This window comes from Trichosurus vulpecula, chromosome 4, assembly GCF_011100635.1.
Source record: "Trichosurus vulpecula isolate mTriVul1 chromosome 4, mTriVul1.pri, whole genome shotgun sequence".
NCBI classification, from domain to species: domain Eukaryota; kingdom Metazoa; phylum Chordata; class Mammalia; order Diprotodontia; family Phalangeridae; genus Trichosurus; species Trichosurus vulpecula.
This window is the reverse complement of record NC_050576.1, coordinates 200019241-200039131: the sequence shown is the minus strand read 5'-3', so window position 1 is coordinate 200039131 and position 19891 is coordinate 200019241. Positions and strand designations below refer to the sequence as shown.

Genomic DNA, 19891 nt, shown 5'->3' with positions numbered 1-19891 from the left:
CCCGGGCCGGGGAAGCCTTGGGCGGTATAATTAACGAGGGATTAATGAGATTTCCAAAGTCAACAGGAAAAATCGATGACCCGCTGGGACTGAGCCAGCTGGTGCGCAGTCCAGCTGAGGGAGAGGGTCCGGGGGGGCATAGGTCGGGGTAGCAGGGGGAGGCTAGAGACACACCTGGACGGAGCAGCCCAGCTCCTTCCAGTTGGTTGTTAGTCCGCAACGATGACAGCTCAAGTCTCAGGTAAGGCGGCTCGGGCCCTGCGCAGCACCCCCGTACATCTCCCCACTTCTGCCATCTGCCCACGGCTGCCCCTAACTGGGATCGAGCTGCTTTGGAAGAAGCGTAAAGGACCCAAAAGCCAGGCTTAAGAATGGGGATCCCGGAGTCAGGCATGGGGCGGGGTGGGGAGTCTTCAGGGATGTCGAGGGAAAGAATCCAGAAGAGGAGAGAAGCCACGATCACTCTGTAAAGACCCTTAGGGGTCCCAGCACCCACTGCCTTTCCACCTCTCCCGCCTAGGCCCCCGCAACACTACTCTTCCAAATTCCAGGCAACAGCCACCTTCCAGACTGATTCTGGGCTCGAAGCCATCCAGAGAGCAGCGCTACCTGGGTCAGTGGGGGGAGGGGGGGGGGATTCTCTGCCTTTCCTCCCCTAGGGCCTCCCTACTCCTTTCGCCTCTGGAAGAAGTGGGAAAAGACCTTGAACCGGAGACCCAGTCAAAGCTTACATCCCCAAGAATGGGGATAAAATCCGGAGGAACAAAAGTTAGGGTCGCTAGGAAAGGGAAGTCAAGGGTTGGAGTAGGGAGGGGGCTGGAGTGATTTTGACCCTTATTTCTACGTGTCCTTGGGGAACTCAAACTATCCGTAACTCCAGACGTCCCCTGGCCTCCTTCTATCACTACCAGGTCCAAGGTCTACCCTGTCTGTGTTCTCCCTCCTCCATTTCCCCTCCCTAACAGCTCCAGGGGATTTCTATCACCTGCCTCTCTAACCTAAACCCACAAACCAGTTTGGCATCTGGTCCCTCCCTCCCCTTGCAACATGCCCAGTGGTGAACAGAGCTGACACCTCAACTTCCTTCTGTTCAGTCCTAAAGCACCTTCTCCAGTGGCCTTCCCACAAGCTGCTCAGGCCTCCTAGCTACAGCTTCGGTTAGCTGAAAGGCTACCATCTCCTTGGAACTAAAGATTCCTGGGTTTGGGGGGTGCTTCCAACCTTATGGGGTCTCAATTCACTGAAGTCCTAAGCTATGAGAGTGGAAAATTAACTAATCTCAGCCCCAAGCTCCCCATTCCCCTGCCAGCTGGAGAAGACACCAAGGGAGAGAATCTTAGCTCCTCACCTCCTAGTCATCTCTCCAATGCTGGCTTGTAGAGCCTTCACTCAAGGATTGCATCTTCCTATCTTCATCCCTCTCTCCACCACCCCTAGTCCCCAAGACCTCCAAAGAAAGCATCCTTCCAAGGAGAAGTTGCCTGTTTAAGAAGAAATGGAGCAAGAAGATACTTAGAAAGAATGTTTTGGGCCTCCCCCACTTAGATGTGAAAGCCCAGGAGAAAAAGAAAAGGATCATTATTGAGGGTCTGCTCAGTGCTAGGTCCTGGACAGCACTGACAGATTGAGTGTCAGATATAGTGGAATCTTTGGACAAGTCAATTTTGCACTCCCGGGCCTCAGTTTCCTCATCTGTAAAACAAGGGTTTGGGTCTCTAAGGTCACTTCCAGTTGTAGACCCTATGGACACTAACCAGGGACCTCTTTGGGACTACTCTCCAAAAACATGGTGCTTAAAAGCTGGCAGGATGATAAAGATGGGGAGAAAAGAAAACCTAACAACTTTAAAGGGGGCAAGTTTATTTTTAAACCTAGATGCATAGGAAGAGTGCAGACAATTGGATAATTTTGATAAATGTTTAAAAACAGATTAACCTAGGCAATGGCAGGGTTTTGAACTTGCCATGTTTATCTCCTTCTAGGTTACTGAAGTAGGGAACTCTTAAAGGTCCCTGAGACAGACCAGATCTCAGAATGAGTGGGAATGATGGGGTGAGAGGAGGAGGCAGAGGAAGAAGGTGAGAGGGCTGCATTGCTTAGGAACTCAATTTCAGTGGAAGGGGGAGGAGAAGGATGCAAAAGGAAAAGAGAGAATCATAGCACTGGATTAGAATTGGAGGAGGAGAAAGGAGAGGAAGGGGCAGGACCGTAATAGTTAAGTTTGAATACTTTGGAGTGGGGAGCACCTCAAGGAGTAACATAAAGAAGGAGTAGAAAACTAGGAAAGAGAACATACATTTCAGCCCAGTGACAGATTGGGAATTCCTGACTCTATAACTACAGATAGGGAAAAGGGCTGGAATGGAGTTGGCCAGAATCAGAGCAGTGAACATATAAAGCTCAGGCTGTTTGGGAGAAGAAAGGGACAGTGGCTGTACTATCTGAAAGTTTAGAGAGGCAGCTAGGTGACATAATGGATAGAGGCTTGGACTAGGAGTCAGGAAGACTTGAGTTCAAATCCAGCCTTAGACACCTACTAGCTGTGAGACTAGGGGCAAGTAAGTCACTTAACCTCTCTGTGCCTCAGTTTCCTCATCTGTAAAATGAGATGGTTGAACTTGATAGCCTCAAGCTATAAATCTATGCTATTCTAGCTATAAATCTATGAGCCTTTGGAGAAATCAATGAAAAAGTGGGGAGTAATCCGTATTTTTTTTTGGTAAGGGACAATTACAGAATTGGCCTTCACCCACTGGCAGATACCTGGTTAGGTTGGTGAAACTTGGTTTCTGAGGTATCAGAGGCTGGTGAGGATGCAAAAGGAGGGAAAAAGAGAAATCCATAAACTGACACAGGAAGGTGGAGGCTCTCCTCCTACCCCCACCCCAGATAACAGCTAGTTGTCCCATATTATCTGACTCTTTGTGACCTCATTTGGGGTTTTCTTTGGAGTGGTTTGCCATTTCCTTCTCCAGATCATTTGGTGGATGAGGCAAACAGGGTTAAGTGATTTGCCCAGTATCACACAGCTAGTAAGTGTCTAAGGTCAGATTTGAACTCAAGAAGATGAGTCTGAATGCAGACCTGGCACTCTACTGTGCCACCTAGCTGCCCAGACAACCACTAGGGGCAGATCTAAAGTTATATTGAGCTTGGTGTATACTCACATTAAAGTCCCACTGCCCCTTCCCTGCCCTCTCAAGACCCTCAGGGGATCCCAGAGACTTCGACTAAGGAAGATGAGAAGGAATTGGGGGCCCCTGGCCCCAGAAGGGATAAGTCATGGCTGGAGCGGCACTTCTCCCTGCTCCTTCGTCGAGATCGGCAAGCCCAAAAGGCCAGCCAACTCTTTTCTGGGCTCCTGGCACTCAATGTGGTATTCCTGGGGGGAGCCTTCATCTGTAGCATGATCTTCAACAACGTGGCCATCACCCTGGGTGATGTCTGGATCCTCCTGGCAGTGCTCAAGGTGCTCGCCCTCCTTTGGCTATTCTACTATGTGGTGGGTACCATACGCCTGCCACACGCTATCCTGTTCCGAGATCCCCACGCTGGGCCTGTCTGGGTTCAGGGTAAGTAAGCATGTGCCTCGTCCTTGTTCAGCACCAGCAGAAGAATGATAAGGCAGAGACCTGGGTCCAGGGATAGGGATGCTATTCCCTAGAAGAGGTAGGTGGGAGGCACAGGGTGAGGGGAGAGGGCTGGGAAAGGATGGAGAAGGTTCTGATGGTTCCACCTTGGCCAGGCTCCCTGGTGTTGTTCGGTAGCTGCACCATTCTTCTCAATGTCTTCCGAATCGGCTACATTATCAGCCACATCCACTGCAAGTCTGAGGTGGAAATTGTCTTCCCCATCATCGAGATTCTCTTCATCAGTCTTCAGGTGCTGCTCCTTCTCCACCCCGCCCCAGACAAATGCCCTCACACTCTCACCTGTACTACATACTAGCCACACACCCCTTGGTGTGCATATACACCTACACATTACACATCTTCTTGATGTGTATGAATACACCCATGCACTCCTAGACACACACTCCTATGTACACTCACATCCCTTTGTAAACTAAATATAGATACACACACATATCTATCATCTATCTCTATCTACCTATCATCTACCTACCTATCTATCTATATCTATATATAGATATAGATATAGATATATATATATACACATACTGCCTTATAAATGTGTAACCTAAAAAGACTCACACAGGGTGTGCCAAAAATCTTAGTGCTATTTTAAGTTATTAAATCTTAAAGCTCTAATAGTAAAGCTACTGCTGCTTAATATAGTATTTAGGAACATACCTACAAACATACAATCATTCATTCTTGCTCACTCTCTCTCTCTCTTTCTCTCTCTCTCTCTCTCTCTCTCTCTCTCTCTGTGTCTCTCTCTGTGTCTCTCTGTCTCTCTCCCTGTGTGTGTGTGTGTCTCTCTCTGTCTCTGTCTCTCTGTCTCTGTCTCTGTTTCTCTGTCTCTCTGTCTCTGTCTCTGTCTGTCAGTCTCTCTCTCTTTGTGTGTGTGTGTGTGTGTGTGTGTGTGTGTGTGTGTGTGTGTATGTCTCTCTCTGTGTCTCTCTCTCTCTTGCCCCCCGGTAGGCAGGTGGGAGGGAGTGCTGTGAATAAAGCATGGAATTAAAGTCCAGCAAAGCTGAGTTTAGCAACTTTCAGCATGGAGGACCTAGATGGATCAGGAATTCATCATTCTATTTCATTATTCTCTTCCCCAGTGGCATGTCTGACAGCTGGAGTAAGGAAGACCTGGGTTCTGATTCTGCTTCAACCACTTCCTAGATGTGTGACCTTGGGCAAGTCACTTAGTGCTCTCAGACTCAGTTTCCCCAATTATAAAATGGGGACAATAATAGCACCTACCTCACTGAACAGTTTGTGAGGATGTAACGAGATAGTAAAATAAATGCTAAAAATTTTGTAGACATATAACTGGGGAAAAAAATAAAATACTATTTTAAAAATAAATAAGTAAAACGTATATGTAAAGGGCTTTATAAACCTTTAAAGGACTATGTAAATTCCAGTTACTATTGTTTGCTATGGATAGAGTGGTTATAGTGCTGGGCCTGGAATCAGGAAGACCTGAGTTCAAATCTGGCCTCAGACGTTTTGCTAGCTGTATGGCCCTGGGCTAGTCACTTAATCAGGGGTTTGCCTCAGTTTCCTCATCTATAAAATTAGAATAATAATAGCGCCTACCTCCCAGAGTGGTTGTGAGGATCAAAAGATATAACGATTGTAAAGGGCGTAGCACAGTATCTGGCACATAGTAAGCACTACATAAATGTAAGCCATGATTACTATCGCTATACACGTACTCTTACGCAAACTAAATGTAGACCCCTCCTACACATCTATACTGACATGCACAGACATATACACTCACTCTTTGCACCCCTGTATCTCCAGTCTCTCCCCACCCCCACAAGCTGTGATCAGCTCAAGTCCTTCTTCTTTTCAGACCTATGTGCTGTGGAGCCACAGTAAAGACTGTATTCAGGTCCAGATGAATCTCACCAGGTGAGAAGGGCTTCCTAGACCCCTTCCATTCTTTTTTTTTATTGTAATCTTTTTTTAAAAGCTTTTATTTAGTATTTTATTTTTCCCCAGTTACATGTAAAATACAATTTTAACATTCGATTTTAAAACTTTGAGTTCCAAATTCTCTCCCTTCCTCTCTCCCCACCCGCCCCAGTCCCTTCCATTCTTCTCTGAGCCCCTTGAGACACCACACTTTCTTGCCCGCGCCCAACAAACATCTCCCAAAAGACCTATCCTGGTTCTACAACTGGGGAATTCATTGCGAAATGGCTTCAGTGGGTCTCTCCCTGGGCATCACCCACACTTAAATATCTGTGGCTCTCACTCTTAGACTCCCAGCAGGAGCTTCTTGAGGGCATGTTGGGAAAGCAATCAGGTAGGGGAGGGGAGCTGAGGATTCAGGACCAGACTGGGAAAGAGTTATGGGATGGCCCAGTATCACGCTCAAAGTCTGAGTGGCTCAGGGTCAGGGATCAGGCTATCAAGCGTTTCCCCCCACCCAGGTGCGGACTGATGCTAACTATGGCTACCAACCTGCTCCTCTGGGTACTGGCCGTCACCAATGACTCCATGCATCGGGAGATCGAGGCCGAACTGGATGCTCTCATGGAAAAGCTCACAGGTATAAAGCAGCCGCAGGGGCCGGTGGAAAGAGAACCAAGCCAGGAGGCAGGAAGCCCCGGTTCTAGTCTAGTCCCAGCTCAAACTGGCTTTGTGACCTTAAGGTAGCCACTTACTCCTCATGGGCTTTAGTTTCTAAAGTGATAGGATTGGAATAGGTGACCTTTAAATCCACCCACTTCTAACATTCTCTGATTCTAGGATGCCCACGCCTTTCTCTCTGCTGAGCCCTCATATCCCTGATACAGTACAACCCACTCCCACAAATCCTCGAGGCAACATGGTATAATAGAGCTGGAGGAATGATCTGTCCATCCACATCATCACATCATTATGCACTCACAGAGACATGCTGTCCTCATCATTTATATTCACACAGGAACACATGTATTCATGACTGGTAATATGAAGATGTGAAAAAAAATATGATTTTTCCCCAAAAAATGTTCCAAGCATCACCCTGATATATATATATGTATATATATATATGTGTGTGTGTGTGTGTATACATGTATGTATGTATATGAATGATATATGTACCCTGGTATAAATATAAATATACAAATGTGTATATGTGTGCATGCATATATATGTGTGTATGTATACATATCTATGTATGTGTGCATGTGTGTAATATACATATCTATATGTATACATATCTATGTATTATGTATGTATATACATATCTATACACATACGTGTATGTCTATATATACTTATCTGTCTATATAGTTCTATATATACGTATGTATGTATTGTGCAAATATGTATGTGTATATGTACCTATCTATATATGTATGTGTATATATATCTGTCTATATATACATATGTGTGTGTGTATATATATATACACACACACACATATGCATGACAAGACATGGAAAAGTTTGTCTTTAGTGCTCACACTTCTGCTTCCTCTTTGACACTCACCTGTCCTGAATTCCTTGACAACTTCTACCTTCCCCTTCACAGCATCTATCTTGCTCCCAAATGATGGTCTGTCAGCTAATTTCTGCTAAACTATTTCCTGAGAAGGACCTCATGCCAGGGGCATTTACATTGTCATAGAAGATTCTCAAAAACTAAAAAGGCTTCAGGGTTAAAATGAATTAATAGTAGCCTGAGAGACAAAGGAGGAGAGAGATTTGGGCAGGGTGGGGAGGGGGGGATAGAAGGAAATCAGCATGTATATAGCACATACTGCATGCCAGGGGGGCCATCTCCAGTCATCCTGATCTAGATCTTGCCACTGGACCCAGATCGCTCAGGAGGAGAGAGTGAGGCTGGTGACTTTGCACAGCCCTCCCTCCCTTAAATCCGATTCACTTGCAAGTCGTGGCATCATCTCCCTGATGTCATGGTCCTCTTCGAGAATGAAGGACAGACAATAACTACATGCCAGACACTGTGCTAAGGGCTTTCAAAATGTTATTTCATTTGATCCTCACAACAACTTCGCAAGGTAGGTGTTATTATTGTCCCCTTGTTTGCCCAGGGTCACACAGCTAGTAAGTGTTTAAGACGAGATTTGAACTCAGGTCTTCCTGACCTGACTTAATCCACCTCATCACCTAGCTGGTGGACAGGGAGGATCTTCGTGGTGCTTCACAAATCACGTCAGTCCAGCCTGCAAACCTGGAACTTACACCCACAAACACACACACGTTCAAGTCTGCGTGACATGGCCACATGCATATATCAACTTTATACTTTTCATGCATTCAAACCTGCACAGCCCACTTTCAAGGGCACATAAACTGATTAGGTAAAAGCCAGGTTTGCTGCTCAGTCATGTTCGACTCTCCATGACCCTGTCTGGGGTTTTCTTGGCAAAGATACTAGAGTGGTTTGCCATTTCCTTCTCCAGATCATTTTACAGATGAGGAAACTGAGGCAAGTAGGGTGAAGTGATCACACAACTAGTAAGTGTCTGAGACCAGATCTGAACTCACGATGATGAGTCTTCCTGACTCCAAACTGCTCAACAACTGATTCTTTGGACAACTGTCCAGGACCTTCTTGTATTGGATCAGGAAAAGGGATGGAATCAAGAGGATGTGGCCTCTGGCCTGCGATTGGAGAGCTAAGGGGTCAGTCAGCATCAGACCAGCCAGCAACAAATTAAAACCACGTCCCTGGCTGACGTCAATAACCTTATGGAAATGGGGAAGGGGGCTTCCGCCCCCTACACACTTTATGTGCCCTGTAAATATTTCTGTGACAGTACAAAATTTCTGCATTTCTCCCACATTGTCTATCAGGTTTTCTTAAAGCAAAGACCATCTGTGAGTCTATGAAATGACCATACTTTTTCATACACAGGCCCGCTTTTGTCTTACTTACTAATCTTCTACCTCAACCATCCTTTCCTCTCTTAATAGCCTCATGAGACTTTCTCCTCTCCCTTCCCTAGGCAATGAGACCAACACTTGCCTTTGCCTCAATATAACTATATGTGAAGTCTTTCAAAAGGGTTACCTGATGCTCTACCCCTTCAGCACCGAGTACAGCCTCATCTGCTGCGCCACCCTGTATGTCATGTGGAAGAATGTGGGTCGAAAGTTGTCTCATCACGTAACTGGTCCCGGTCGGCCCAACTTCCACCTCCATGGGGCCATCTTTGGTCCCTTGTTGGGCTTCCTAGTTCTAGTGGCAGGGGTCTGTGTCTTTGTCCTCTTCCAGATCCAGGCCAGTGGCCCCTCCATTGCTTATCAGTACTTTACCCTTTACTATGCTTTTTATGTGATTGTCCTGCCCATCATGACTCTGGCATGCCTGATGGGCACAGTCATACATGGTCTGGAAGAGCGGGAAATGGACACAGTCAAGAATCCCACTCGAAGCCTTGATGTGGTACTTCTGATGGGTGCTGCCCTGGGTCAGATTGGTATCTCCTATTTTTCCATTGTGGCTATTGTGGCCACTGACGTCCAAAAGCTGCTCAACAGACTTATCCTCGCCTATTCAATCCTCATCATCATTCAGCACATCGCCCAAAACCTCTTCATCATTGAGGGTCTGCACCGGCAGCCACTCTGGGACAGACCCATTCAGGGCCAGAATGATAGGACAGAGGAGGAGTGCCCACCAGGGCTTCGCCGAGGATCCATGCTGGAGCTGGGCCAGGGCCTTCGTAGGGTATCCCTGGCCTATATCCACAATTACAGCCACCTCAACTGGAAGCGTCGAGTTCTTAAGGAAATTTCCATCTTCCTCGTCATCTGTAATATCACGGTGGGTAGCTGATGGGCTCAGGAATGGGGCTGATGGAGCCAGTTGGCTAAAACGGGAGGTACTGGGTCAAGGATAATGAGCTGGCTAAATGAAAGGTGGTGAAGGGGTTGTCTCTACTACAGCTATGAGCTGGTGGGAGGGGAAAAGGTCCTTCTCAGTCAGTCACCCATCTCTTCCCTCCCCCCAGATGTGGATGATGCCAGCATTTGGCACACACCCTGAGTTTGAGAATGGATTGGAGAAAGATTTCTATGGCTACAGGACTTGGTTCACCATTGTCAACTTTGGCCTGCCCCTGGGGGTCTTCTACCGAATGCACTCCGTTGGGGGGCTGGTAGAAGTTTACCTTGGTGCCTGATTCAAGGAAGTCCACAGCAAGACATCCCAGTTGGCCCTGGCACTGTTCCTGCTTCTTTCCTCCACCTTGATCCCAAGCCACACAGTTACAGGGGCTAGTAGAAGACACCTGCCCCAAGCCTCTGCTCCATCTACAGCCAAGAAATCTGAGTATCCCTTCATTTGAGCAGAGGCAGAGACTAACTAGAGTGGGTCCCTCAAAGTCTCACTGATTCCAGAAACCATCAACTTGGACATTTGGGGACACTCTGCTGTCTTCTCCGGAGTCAAGGATGAGGTCCCAAAATGCTATGCTGGGGTGCTAGTGGGAAGGGCTACACCTGTTCATGTTTTTAATTTAGATCACCTGAGAGCTCCAAATGGCACAGCTGGCAATTCAATCCTGTACATGCTTGTGGCTCTTCTTAGAGACAGTGTGGGTAACCTGAGCCAGGGGTCTTATGAGAGTTTGGGGAGTGGGAAGGCAGTTGTACCCATTTCTAGCAAATGTCTTAGCAGGCTAGCACCTGCCTGCCTCTGGGCCTGTTTGTCCAACCACTGCTCAGGGCCATTTTCCTAATCTAAGTCAGAGCAAACCTATCATCTTTGGGGGGCCACTCCACTCTCCCTCCCTTACACCAAGCCCTACACACACACAAACACACACACACACATACACTCTGTCATCTAACAAGCTCATTAATTAGCTGCCAAGCTATGTTGAACTCCTCTCTCCTGCTGCCATGAAATCTGTTTGTTTGATCGATTACCTGCTCCTTTTATTGTATTTGTTCCCGAAGACAAAACAGTCACTCAGCCTTGGGAATGGAGGAAAGGACTTCCACTCTCCTGCAGTGGTGCTAGGCAGTGGGGAGGAGAGACACCCAGAGAATATTTTTTGCCCTGGTGTCATCCAGGAGTACAGAAAGTAATGGATCCCCACTTAGCTCTGGAGGGAAACACCTAGGATAAGAATGAAGCCACTTTGGGGGAGGGGAAGCTGGCCTCACCTTACAGAAGCACCCTCTTACCAAGTACTCCCAAACCAAGATAAATGGGGAGCAGCTTTTCTCTTTGGAGAGGGTCAGTTAGGAACTGGGGGTGTGTGTGACCCGGCTGTGCCTGTGTCCAAGCCCTGGACACTCCACTGAGTCATAAAGATGTACAAAAGGTAGAGAAGAGAAGCCAGGTCACTTTTCAGGGCTGGCCTTGAAAATTCTCTCCCTTCCTGTTTTGACCTTCATCTAGCCCTAAGCCCCAGCATCAACACTAGGCTGGGCACAGAGTGAATCATCTCTGCCAGGAAGCCCTAGCCCAGGCATTCTTTTTATCCTGACAGCCTGGGGACCACCTGGAATGGGGCTGGAAGCAGGAGGAGAATGATGGACTGGAAGATTATTAAGCTGGCTTAAATGAGCTGACATGGTGAATTAAAGAGCACAGTGAGGTAGAGAGAGTGCTAGATTTGGGTTCCTTTTCTGGCATTGCCACTTAGTATCTGTGGGATTCTTCTCCACTCAGGACTGCACTTCCTCATCTATCAAATGCAGGGGAAAGTCCTTGTCTATCATTCCGAACACACCCATTCTCATCTGCTCAAATAAAAGCTAAGCAGAACTAAGTCAATTAGTGCTTGGATAGAAGACAGCCTTAGAATACTGGGTGCTATAGACATTTTTTCCAATTACCAGTGTGGTTCTAGGGTCAGAGGACCTGCATTCAAATCCTGCCTTTTCTGCTTACTACTCACATGACCTCCGGCAAGTCACAACCTTCCTTGGCTTTGGTTTCCCTCATTGGTAAAATGAAGGCCTTGGACAAATAGCTTCTGAGGTCCACTCCAGTTCTAAATCCTATGTGCTCTGAGATCCTCTCAAGCTCTAACATTCTATGAATCTATGGGGAGGCAGTGGGATATTGCGGGGGGGGGGGGGTTGATCAGAAATCCTGGGTGATGTAGTTTTTTCTTTGGTAGCAGTGGGGCACAGGGGAAAGTACACCACTCTGGAACCAAAGGTTGTTGTCATCGTTCAGTTGTTTTATGGTTGTATTCGACACTTTGTAACCCCATTTGGGGTTTTCTTGGCAAAGCTACTGGAGTGGTATGCCATTTCCTTCTCCAGCTCATTTTACAGATGAGAAACTGAGGCAAACAGGGTTAAGTGCCTTGCCCAGGGTCACATAAGTAGTAAGTGTGAGGCCAGATTTGAAACCAAGAAGATGAATCTTCCTGACTTCATCCTCAGTACTCTATCCACTTTATGATCTAGTTGAACCCAAAGGACTTAGATTCAAATCTCAGTTTATGCCACTTACCAGCTGTGTGTGTGACTTTGGCCAGGTCCTTTGATTCAACATCTCTATGTATTTAGCATGATGCCTAGCACATAGTAGGCACTTAATAAAGGTTTATTGTCTGGCTGCCTGACACTGAAACAGACTAGGGGTAAGAGGACAGGGCTGTTTCCGTGTTGCCCTCAGGAGGGAGAACTCAAAACTTTGGGCGGGCATGGTTATACTCAAAGATTTCATCCCCTCTTTTTGCCCACATAGCCCATGGGTAGATTGCCAGAGACTTGGAGACCCAGTTAAGCTACCCCCTGGAGCTTATAGAACGATTTTAAAGATAAGGGCCCAGAAGTAGCCCAGAGAGAAGGACTAAGACAGGAGTTCTGAACCTCATTTTTGTCCATGGACACCTTTGGCGGCCTGGTAAAGCCTATGGATCCTTTCTCAGAATGGTGGGATTGTTATTGTCATTTTTCAGTCATGTTCAACTCTTTGTGACCCCACTTGGGGTTTTCTTGGCCAAGGTACTGGAGTGGTCTGCTATTTCCTTCTCCAGTTCATTTTACAGATAAAGAAACTGAGGCAAATAGGGTTAAGTGACTTCCCCAAGGTAATACAGCTATTAAGTGTCCAAGGCCAGGAAGATGAGTCTGACACTCTATCCACTGAACCACCTAACTGCCTTCTCTCATAATAATTCCTTTAAATGAATCAAATAAATACATAGGATTATAAGAAAACCAGTTCTATGGATATAGTTATCAAAATACTTATAAAAACAAGACAAAAAACATAGTTTATGCCTTCCAAGGTAATAGCCTCTGGGCAAGTAAGACCCTAAGCAGCATAATAACTGGTACTTGGGCTCAATTTAAGGGTCTATAAAATACTTTACATTTATTATCTCATTTGATCCTCAAAAGAACCAGAAACACTGTCCCGGCGTCCCAGTTTGCCTCCGTGAAATGCCAGACCAAAGCCAAGTAAGCACATCCTACTTAAGTGAAGTGTCAGCGTCTAGAACTAAAGGGGATCTGAGAAGTCATTTAGCATAAGAACATTCATTTTAAGGATGAAAAAAAAACTCAGGCCCAAATAAATTAAGATATTGACTAAGGTCACACAGATAATAAGTAGCTGACTTGGGATTGGAACCTAGCTACTCTGCTGCTGTATACACATCCTGCTTCGTCTTCATATACATGGGCCCCGAAGGGGAGGCCACTTAGCAGAGGGTCCCAGGCAAGCCCCCCAGGGTTTTGCCATTCCCTCTAACCTCAAGGAAGGTTTTTCCACCAGCTACCCCAGTACCCTACCAGATACATACAAGTACAAACCCTCACTGCCCTCTGAGGTTACTCTCATAGAAAGGCAGTGACAATGTCTTAAACCAATGTCAGACTTTTAAACCTGGAACCAAGCCCTTATTCAAGGGAAACACTGCCCCTCTTCCCCAAGGAAGCTCCCTCCGCCCTTACCCCAGACACACATACACAGCCAGGAAAAGGGAGATTTTAATTTTGTGTAAAGTAGCAGATTGTACAGTGCGTCTCTAGTGCTTGAAAGTTAAGATTGTACTGACACAGGCAGAGAGCAGGGGTTAGCCACGGATGGGGAATACCTGGAAGAACAGTGTTGGAGGACAGGGCTGAGGACTAGGGGTTTCAGAGGGGACAGCTGGGACAGCTGTGGGGAAGCAGGGGGAGGGTATTTTGGACTGTCTTCCCCTGACGCCCCTCCACTTACCCAAGATGGGGGAAAACGGGTTCTCTGCCCTTCAACATAAAGCTGTGATTAGAATGGCAGGGAGGGTTGCTCCCACATCTATGAAAAAGATTCCCATGGGAGAGGGCTTTGTACAAACATGAAAAGTGAACATGGGGATTAGATGTTCACCTAGGCCATGTCCATTGGACTCAGACTCTGGGTTGGAACTCTTACCCTCTTCTTTCCTCAAAAAACCCTAAAAAGCTCCCTCAGCCCAATTCTTCCTATGAGCTGCTCAGCCTCAGTGACATATTGGGTATGAAATGAGTAATATTTTGTAGTGGAAGGTAAAGGGCATCCCAGCATTCACACCTCCACTTCCCCACTACTACCCAGATGTTGGGGACCCCAGACTAAAATTACCCTTCTGAGGGGCCCAGGACCCTCCGAGTCACTTACAGGGAAGACCTGGAAGGTCTGGTCAAAGAAGAGGGTGAACATATAGAGAGTGGTATAGAAACAAGTCTTCAGGGGAGCCAGGGCTATAACACAGACTTGAAATGGAAGGGAAGTAATTGATTTGGTGGGAGTTGGGCCCTGGGACACCAAGAGGTATTTACTGAGAGGAAGCTTCCTCTTCCGATTTCTGTTGTTTTCTGTAACTACCACCAGAACCAAGAGGACTTCTTAAGCCAGGTATGGGGAAAGGGCACAGCTGGTTCCCCTCATTTCCCCCAATCCCTGGGCTCTTGGGGAAGTTAGCCCTTATAGCCTCCCCGCCCCCCTTCCTCAGGCCAAAGTGATAATAAAGCTTGAAATGACAGTCAGAAGGCAGAAGGATCAGAGCCAGGTAGGGGTCAAGGGCCCAGGGATCACCTTGGCACCCAAACCCTCAAACCCCTTCCTTCTCCTCTCCTTCACTCTCTTTTGCTCACACCCGCTGGATCTCAAACAGCTTCACGTCGGTGTCATACCAGACTGGTGGGTCCACATTCCTGTGAGGAATAGGGATGGGGGCCAGGCCCCCAAGGATGCTGGGTGAATTCAAGGAAGGGATAAGGGAAGAATTAGGGAATGCTGCTACCCAAACCCCCTCTATCCTCGCTTTCTCTTCTGAGCAAAGGGCTCACATCCAACCTAGTCTCTGTACTAAGCACCCTTATGGACTCACTAATAAATCCATCTTCACTAGAGACAAGGAGACTCAGGGTCAGAGGAAGTCCTAAATCTGAGCCCACAAAGGAAAATGCCCTGTTAGTCACTCTGGAGCAGAAGTTCTTAACCTCTGCTGTGTCTTGGACCCCTTTGTCAGTCTGGTGAAATCTACAGACCCCTTCTCCAAATAATGCGTTAAAAAAAACATAATTGAAGGAAATACTCAATTTCAGTTATAAGTTAATGAAAACAGACATAATTTTCCCCATTTAATTTCACCAGCCCCTTGAAATCTATTTACTTGGTAGAGGGACCCCAAGTTAAGCATCTCTAAAGGCTGAGCCAATCCCATATGACATGGTGTCAGCTACAGCTGGGGGAACCCTGTTCCTTCAGAGACTAAACAGCATGCCAGGGACCTTCACTCATTACTATGGGGTTGGTGGCTAGTGATTCTCTGTCCCCAGTCCTCATCAGACCTCTTTACCTTAGATATATGACACCCCACATGTAGGTGCGGAACCACATGGCAGTACCCGAGTTGGCCTGGTATTTGCGGATGAGGATGGGATGGGGCACAGGTAACAGCCCCACTAGTGTGCCATGCTGGAGAAACTTAAGGATTTCTGATTCATCTGTCAGCCCCCTGGAGAGAAAAGGAAAGGAGTGGAAGGCTCAGAGGATGCTCTAGGCCTCTCTCTTATGAAAAGGTCAGGGGTACCCTGGACAAAGAGTTATAGAAAGAGTAGGGAATAGCAGAAAGATACTAGACTTGGAATGAGGAGAGACTTGTGTTTAAATCCTAGCATTATCCTAGCTGTATGACCCTAACCTCAGCCTCAACTTCCTTATATTTAATATGGGAATAATAACTTGCCATATCAACTTCACAGAGTTATTGTGAGAAGTGTCTTTTAAACCTTAAAGCGCCATTAGAAATGTGAGCTATTATATAAGGGATGCCCAATGAACAGCCCATGGTCTTCCTCCTGCCATCTCCTCCTAACCTCTCCACATCCCTCCCAGCTCCCAGCCCTCCTGCTCAGACTCACTTATCAATGCAGATCTTCTCCACCTGAGGCACCAGGACCTGCAGCAGCCTCATGATGGTCTGGAGTGGTAGCTTGGACTTCCAGGAGAGGACCTACAGGATGGACAGAGTCCAGCCAGAGGGAAGGGAGAGGAGATCAGAGCCTAGCTGGGGTGGGATCTGGGAAATCAATGGTACTATGCTCAAGCCCCCATCTCCATGCACAGCCATCCATTCCAAAGACAGGGAAATCAAGCCCTAGGTAGGCATGGAATCAGATTTGAGGAAAACTGACTGAAATCAGACCCATGGATATTTATTTGTTGACTATTTATTGCAAAACACTGAAGGACCAAGGAGTATTAACATCATTAGAGTCACAACCAGAATGTATTTCATATAGTACTTCAAGGTTTTCAAAGTGATATATATATATATATCACATATAATATATATTTAAAGTGCCATATATGTACATATATATATATACATATATATGTATGTGGATAGATAGATACACACACACACACACACACACACACACACACATATGTTGTTGTTCAGGCCATTCAATCGTGGCTGACTCTTTCCTGACTCCGTGGACCACAGCTCACCAATACTGTCCATGGGGGTTTTCTTGGCAAAGATACTGGAGTGGTTTGCCATTCCCTTCTCCAATGGATTAAGGCAAACAGAAGTTAAGTGATTTGCCCAGGGTCACACAGCTAGTAAGTGCCTGAGGCTGCATTACTCAGGCCTAGCACTCTAGCCACTGAACCATCCAGCTGCCATATATCTACATGCATATGTATATATATATATATATATATATATATATATATATATATATATATATATATATATATATATATATGTACATATTTCTATTCCATACACGTACCTATGTATTGTTTTCATACGCATGCTCATGTGAAGAAAGATGTGACATCCGAGACCACTGTCCCCTGGATATGGATCCCCCACAAAACACAGTGCACTCAAACTAGGGACATTCAGCTCCTCCCCACCCTCCAAGGCTTCAGGGCACTTGTTCCCTCACCCAGTCTGGAGTTGGGTTCCACTGCCCACCGGCTGAAGCAGTGGGTGATTGTTGCTGTTCTCGACAAGCTTGGCCAGGCTCCTGGAGCACAAGAAAGGAGAATGGGATAGAGACGTGAAGGGTAAAGGGGAAATGAAGGGAGCTGCTTCCGCAGTCACAACCTCTCAGTCCAAGCCATTCTATTTGCCTCTTTAGAGCAATGGGGATAACCCTGGGAGCAATTGTAACCTAATACCCTTTGCCCCAAGGGTTCATGCCACAGGCACCTCTCAGCCCCACCCCCCTCTAGCTTGGGCCCAGCCTAGTCTGTGTGACAGGTTTAGGGCTGGGGTGGGGGAAGGACTAAACAGAATGACAAGCCAGGGTAAAGGCCAACTGCTGATAAAGAAGATGGATGAGTGAAGGCCAAGGGTGTGAACCCATTACCCTGAAAGGAAGAAAGAGGAAAGTTTGGCCAGGGGTGGGGAACCTTTTCAGACCCTGTGGGAACAAAACCTGCTTCTCCAACCACACCCCAGGGGAAGAAACCACAGAGCAAGTTGCACTGCCCTATGGGCTCTGGCGTCAAGTCAAGAGACAAATGATTGCAGAGAGCCCCACCAGGGGAGGAACTCCAAATTTCCCTTGTTCTTAGATGCTAGGCAGTATACTTCCACACACAGGGGATGTCAAGCATCTCCTCTAGCCAAGGCCCTGCGTACCCCCAGGGAGGGTACCACCAGCTTCTCCCTTCCCCTGGCTCTTTGAGGCTGGAGCCTCACCCCGTTCCATGGCTCTTCCTTGCTCTTCCTGGCTGGGGAGCTGCTCTCAACCGGGCTCCGACGGGACTCGGGCTCCAAAGATTTCATTGTTCCATCCTCAGACACCTGTGACTTCTCCGTCAGCTTGTCAATGCCTTGGGGTGGCGGGGGAGGGGGGGAGTGGAGTGATGTTGGTGAAGGAAGATAGCTAGGTTTGGGCAACAGGTGCACGTTTCACGTTTCTCCCAGCCCCACTCCCACCTTAACTGTGAACGCCCCAGATCCAACGCTTCTCTATCCTGTTTTTAGCCTATTCCAAAGTTTCTCCTTCTCTACTCCACCACTAATATTCTATTAATGATTAGTTCGTTTTACCAATGGGCTAATGTAATGGAAAGAATACAACACTGGAAGGACCTAGCCTGTGGGAATGTCTACACATGACACATATGACTTCAGCACGACTCTGTAGAACTCACCAGCCTCATCATCAAAAATAATCATCAAAAAATTATCAAAATAAGTAATTATGGATATAAAGGGGCAGTAGAATAGACACAAAGATTACAAAAAACAAACAAATCCAGAAGCCAAGGGAAATGTGCAAATATCGAAGACCAACAGAGGTGTGTACTGAGGCGTGGCAGGAGGTTCACAATATTGGGGTTCAAGTCCTAACTCTGCTTCTATTACTAGCTGGCTCAGGAGTTCTTGACCTTTTTGTGTCATGGACCTTTTGACAGTCTAGTGAAACCTTTGGAACTCTTCTCAGAATGATAATCTTTTAAAATTATAATTTAATAATATTTTTTTTAAATTCATAATTGAACAAAGTATTATATTTCAGTTAGAGGCTAATGAAAATAAAGATGTAAATTTCTTCCTCATCCAAATTCATTGACCCTTTAAAACCTATCCTTAGACTTTTTTCATGGACCCCAGATTAAGGAGCCCTGTTCTAGAGTTTGGGTCAATCCATCTGACATGGCAGGGGCTACAGTGGGAGATCCCTGTTCATTTGGATCCCAGCTTCAGAATTGCTATACTAGCTGTCTGACCTTAGACAAAGTCCCTTAACCAATCTGGGTAACTAGCCAGACTACATAATCTCTCAGCTTTCTTCCAGCTTTAGCAATCTATAATCCTATCATGACCCCTCCCTGCTGCCCATTTCCTTGACATAAATTGAGGAGGAATGACTGCCCAGGTGATGTCACCTCTCCAAAGAACCTATTCCTGCTACCTCCATGCCGGGGCCAAACCTGGTGTAGCCACTAGGCTGGTCTTGAGGGTACCAGGCTCAGCAGGTGCAGCAGGGCAGGAGCCCTCCATGGAGACACCCTCCTGGGAATTGGTTCGAGATAGGGTTTCAGGAGTTCGCCTTCGACGCTGCAAGGCCTTGTGGATGGAGGGCATGTCTGTGGGCAGGTTGGCCAACTGGTGGAAGACACTTCGCTTTCGAATGATGGCATAGACAAGGTTTGAGTTGCCTAAGAGAAATGGTGAGAAAAGTGGGTCAAGACAGTAGTTACGCCTAGATTCAGAAAGGTTGTTATCAGGAAGAAAAAACATACTCCCACTCAGTCCACAGGGATTTGCTAGATATGGTGAATTTGAAGGGACTAGGAACATAATCCCAGGTATAAGAGATAGTAAGAAACCCATGAGAGAAGGTAAAAGGGGACCAATGGAAAGCCACCAAGAAAAGCTGACACTAAGGCAACAAGCTGGCTGGCCATACCCAAGAGCACAGATGTTTCCACCCTATACACTACCCATAACCTTAGAAGCCTGGAACCCAGGCTACATCTTCAAAAGGGCTCTGGTCACATTCCCTCATCTAGGGGAGGAATATAAATAGCCCCCTCCCCAACTGGGTCACAAGGGTGACCCCGGGGATCTAAGAAGCCCTAACAATGGAGACAGAACAGGTGGATGGGTGGGCCGAGGAAGGAGAGTTCTCACCATCAAACTGGTACTGAATGATGTTGTTAAAGACCTCAAGGAGAAAGAAAACCAGGTGATGGTTCTGGACCGCAGAAAACAGGAACCAGGTGGTAGAGAAAGCCTCCAGGAGGTGGAGTAGCTTATTGGCTGCAACCATGGACAAGCTCTTGAGATATGGAGACACTGGGAGGGGGAAAGGGTGAATTAC

The 19891-nt window shown here is 46.8% G+C and overlaps 2 protein-coding genes across 3 annotated transcripts in view; one reads left to right on the top strand and one right to left on the bottom strand.

Annotated features, from left to right (window-relative positions):
* The first annotated feature begins 222 nt into the window (after nt 1–222).
* Nucleotides 223–9777, top strand: OTOP3 (otopetrin 3). Its single transcript, XM_036758162.1, has 7 exons — nt 223–241; nt 3204–3572; nt 3746–3882; nt 5485–5543; nt 6068–6186; nt 8599–9419; nt 9607–9777. The coding sequence occupies exons 1-7, from the start codon at nt 223–225 to the stop codon at nt 9775–9777; spliced, it is 1695 nt and encodes a 564-aa protein (XP_036614057.1).
* A 3763-nt stretch (nt 9778–13540) lies between these two features.
* Nucleotides 13541–19891, bottom strand: part of HID1 (HID1 domain containing) — a 29013-nt gene continuing 22662 nt past the window's right edge. The window contains exons 13-19 of one of the 2 annotated variants that reach the window (XM_036758081.1): nt 19702–19866; nt 19032–19226; nt 17758–17891; nt 16997–17077; nt 15959–16050; nt 15394–15552; nt 13541–14746 (exon numbers count right to left, since the gene is read on the bottom strand). In XM_036758081.1, the coding sequence (XP_036613976.1) occupies nt 14683–14746; nt 15394–15552; nt 15959–16050; nt 16997–17077; nt 17758–17891; nt 19032–19226; nt 19702–19866 (890 nt within the window). In that variant the 3' untranslated portion in view covers nt 13541–14682. Of the gene's footprint in view, nt 14747–15393; nt 15553–15958; nt 16051–16996; nt 17078–17757; nt 17892–18998; nt 19227–19701; nt 19867–19891 lie in introns of both variants that reach the window. The other variant, XM_036758080.1, reaches the window with a different exon arrangement.

What these genes read in the sequence shown, in the direction of transcription:
- OTOP3 (XM_036758162.1), top strand. An exon ending in TGGGCCTGTCTGGGTTCAGG is followed by an intron (nt 3,573 to 3,745) that starts GTAAGTAAGCAT and finishes CACCTTGGCCAG; the next exon opens with GCTCCCTGGTGTTGTTCGGT. An exon ending in TCGTCATCTGTAATATCACG is followed by an intron (nt 9,420 to 9,606) that starts GTGGGTAGCTGA and finishes CCCTCCCCCCAG; the next exon opens with ATGTGGATGATGCCAGCATT.